General features: G+C 30.5%; 1 protein-coding gene across 1 annotated transcript; it reads left to right on the top strand.

Moving 5' to 3' along the window:
• The first annotated feature begins 2,610 nt into the window (after positions 1-2,610).
• LOC125878231 (uncharacterized) lies at positions 2,611-3,592 on the top strand. Its single transcript, XM_049559438.1, has 2 exons — positions 2,611-2,963; positions 3,541-3,592. The coding sequence occupies exons 1-2, from the start codon at positions 2,611-2,613 to the stop codon at positions 3,590-3,592; spliced, it is 405 nt and encodes a 134-aa protein (XP_049415395.1).
• The last annotated feature ends 343 nt before the right edge of the window (positions 3,593-3,935 follow it).

Genomic DNA, 3,935 nt, shown 5'->3' with positions numbered 1-3,935 from the left:
TTATTTATTTTATCTGCGTTTTTAGCTCTCTATTTCCCCTCTCTTTACCTACTTCACCCTCTTCTCTAACTTACACCTTTTCCTTTTTCTCTCATTCCAACTTTTCCAAGATCTAAAGTTTACGAATTTCTAATATTTACCCACTTATTAGCACTCTGACTTCTTTTCATGTTTTATTCTTAATTTAAAATTATTTTTTAATTTTCAAAATATAATATTAAACATTAATTAATAGGCAGTATAATAAAATAATTACTATTTTATATGTCAAATCCAACTTTTCGTTGCAAATAAAAGATGACCTGAGGACATAAAGGCTAAAAATTCAAATGAGTCCTACAATTTCCAAAAAGCAACCGTTTAATTTAATTCTCTTAAAATATTTTGACTCATTCTTTTTTTCCCCAGCTTTTTATATATACCAATAACATATTAATCCAACTACTCCTAAACTAATAAAATATAGTACTCCTTCCGTCTCATTTTATGTTGGCACCATTTTTTTTTGGTCAGTCCCAAAAAGAATGTCACATTTCCTTATTTGGTAAGTATTTAAAGGTACAATTCCTCTTTTACCCTTGTTGGTCCCACTTAATCTTAAAATAATATTCCAATACATTTATGAGGAGAGAAAAAAGTGAGTCTATTTTTTAAAGGGCAATTTGATAAACATTTCAAAGTCTTCATTTATTTTTTAAATTTCGTGCCCGATCAAATACTGCCACATAAAATGGGACGGAGGGAGTATATATTTTGGCGGTCATTCAGTGAGACTTGAAAGCGTATATGGGGTATCTTCTCTTTTTCTCAATAAACTTGTGCTTTAAAAATAGGGAAAATGACCAAAATGGTCCTTAATGTATAGGGTTTGAATGATTCTGATCCTTTATATATATCAGCTTATCAAAATAGTCTTTGATGTATATAAAAAGATTATCATTTTAGTTCTTAGCCCTAAAACTAATTATAAAAATAAAAAGTACAGTTAGATTTAACAGTGGGTCCTCTTCTCTTTTTCTCAATAAACTTGTGCTTTAAAATTAGAGAAAATGACCAAAATGATCCTTAATGTATAGGGTTTGAATGATTCTGATCCTTCATATATATTAGCTTATAAAAGTAGTCCTTGATGTATATAAAAAGATTATCATTTTAGTTCTTAACCCTAAAACGAATTATAAAAATAAAAAGTACAGTTAGATTTAACAGTAGGTCCTCTATATTATTACAAGACAAACTCTTCTCTTCCATATTTTCTCTCTCCACCCAATTCCGGTGGGTCCTCTATATTAATACAAGACAAACTCTTCTTTTTCCATATTTTCTCTCTCCACCCAATTCCGATGGGTCCTCTATGTTAATACAAGACAAACTCTTCTTTTTCCATATTTTCTCTCTCCACCCAATTCCGATGGGTCCTCTATATTAATACAAGACAAACTCTTCTCTTCCATATTTTCTCTCTCCACCCAATTTCGGTGGGTTCTCTATATTAATACTTGACAAACTCTTCTCCTCCATATTTTCTCTCTCCACCCAATTTCGGTGGGTCCTCTATATTAATACTTGACAAACTCTTCTCCTCCAAATTTTCTCTCTCAACCCAATTCTTCTTCACTAGACAAAGAAAGAAGAAGTCAATTCTTTTTTTTCATTATCTAAATTCTCTTTGACTAACAAATTAAAATCTCTTAAAATTTCTAAAAAACATTTTAAAAATTTTATTTTCTACCTCTGTCCCGTTCAATTTTACCTTTATATGAACAATGGAATTAAAAAAAAAAATCATGAAAAAATTATGAATTTCAAAAAGAGGAAACAACAAAGCTATATTCTTTTCGTATAGAGTTTCAACAAGACTCAAGAGTATATAATTATAGCTAGAAAAAAGTTAATTTATGACAGTCTTCTAAGAGGAATTAATAAAGTGTTTCAGTAAATTTATTTAGTTTGTATTTGTGACCGTGGTCTCTTTTTTATTTTTTATTTTTTGTATGTATGAAAATGCAAGCTGCTGGAATTGTTTTGTAAGGATATGTGGAGACAAGTTTTAGATAGAGAGGTGTGGTGGGTTAGGACTAAGGAAGAAAAAGATAAGTTATAAAGATACTGAGACTATAAAATACTAGATTTTTACTTCTTAAGAGGTGGACCCGCCCTCTAGGTGAGTGTACATGTATTCATTAACTTTGAAAAAAATTATATATATGTATATTTATTTTGAAAAATCAATATAAATTAGAATATAATTAACAATATAACCATAAAGAAGAAAATAGTGTCATTATATTGCTGATACAAACTAGAGAATTCACCCATGAGAGCTAGGTTCACTAGGTCACAAATGGTGATTTCGGCAAATTCAAAGCGGGTAATACCCTTCTTTTTTCTCTCAATAAACCTTTTGATTAGATTGTGCTGTGATATTTTTATTATTAATATTTCCCTTCGCATCATAATATAATATACTTATATCACTATCCATCAACTTATATCCTAAACTTTTATTTGATGTCATTGTCAATACTTGGCATCATCATACTATAAGATGGAGGGTTTTTCACATCATAATATTCATACAGGAGTATTGATAAAACAAAATAAATAGTAATGGGTGCTAAGCTTACAGTTATAGAAAATAGGTGCAAGGATGATATTGAAATTAGAGTTTGGGTTCCTCAGGCTCGACCCGACAGATTTCATAGCATTATCAGAATTGAAGCTAATGGTGGATGGAAGGAAGTGAATTCCAAGAATTTCATCCATGCAGACGCTACGATTCTTGATGAAGATGAACGTGTGTCGTCTACTATGTTAATGATGTTTGTTGATGGTGTTTATACTGGATATTACTTTCTTCTGACAGACTTGGCTAAATATGCCAAAGTCATCTGTAACAGAAATGAAGAAGGGATTTTTATTGTTCAAGGAATCAAACCAACCTTCAACTTCTGCAGATTCAAGTAATTTTACAACTTCAAATGTTACTATATATATATATATACTACTTTTGGTTTTTAATTTTCTCAATTAATTAAATTAATGTGCTTGTATAGTGTTGAAGTGTGTGACTATCTCATCTAAAAGTGTCTATGCTGATTGCAATCTTTTGGTAGTTTTCCATGTCAATGAATGGTTTGTGTTCTCAGAATACCTAGGTGCAAAGAGCTGTTATACCTCGAGGATGAATGCAAAAAGAAAGATGTTTTTGGTTTATCAACATGTCCACAAATAGAGCCCACCCCACCAATAGAGTTTTAGATGAGATGGTCACATTTATTAGTTAATTATGTTTTCAACACGTCCCTCATGTGCAGCCCTGATTCTTTTTCATGGCCAAGCACGTAAAATTTCTTTTTTTAATTTTGGGTGACAGTCTCTGTCTGCTCTGATACCATATTGAAGTATGTGATCATCTCATCTAAAAGCTTAAGCTGTTAGATAGAGCACACTTTTATTAGTTAATTATTTTTCAAACCTATAGCATAACAATGTTGTTTATTGATTTCGTTATGCCACGTACATTAACTTTTTTCTCAGGGGCTGCGCCTTTTTTCCCTATCTCAGAGGAAACAAAAAGGAGATCATTTAAAGCTGGTATATTCTGAACTATTTAATATTTTAATTCCTTCTTCTTCATGATATTGTTATTATATATAGTTATTTGATGTTTGGGGTATACAACAACGCACTAATTATCTCCAATTCTTGATTTGCTTGTCTCCAGATTCTGATAATCATCAAGATCCAGGCAGTAGAAACTCAAATGTTATAATAGATGATGTATTGTGCTACCATTTTAATTTTTCAACACACGTACGTGCTTCAAGTTAATTATCTTATTATGTATTTTTGTGGGATTATGTTTATGTTGTAATGTTATCTTTATTCCAACTTAATTAAAATAATGTATGGATCGAAGATTGATATCTCAT

This window comes from Solanum stenotomum, chromosome 10, assembly GCF_019186545.1.
Source record: "Solanum stenotomum isolate F172 chromosome 10, ASM1918654v1, whole genome shotgun sequence".
NCBI lineage: Eukaryota > Viridiplantae > Streptophyta > Magnoliopsida > Solanales > Solanaceae > Solanum > Solanum stenotomum.
This window is presented reverse-complemented; position numbering and strand designations above follow the sequence as displayed.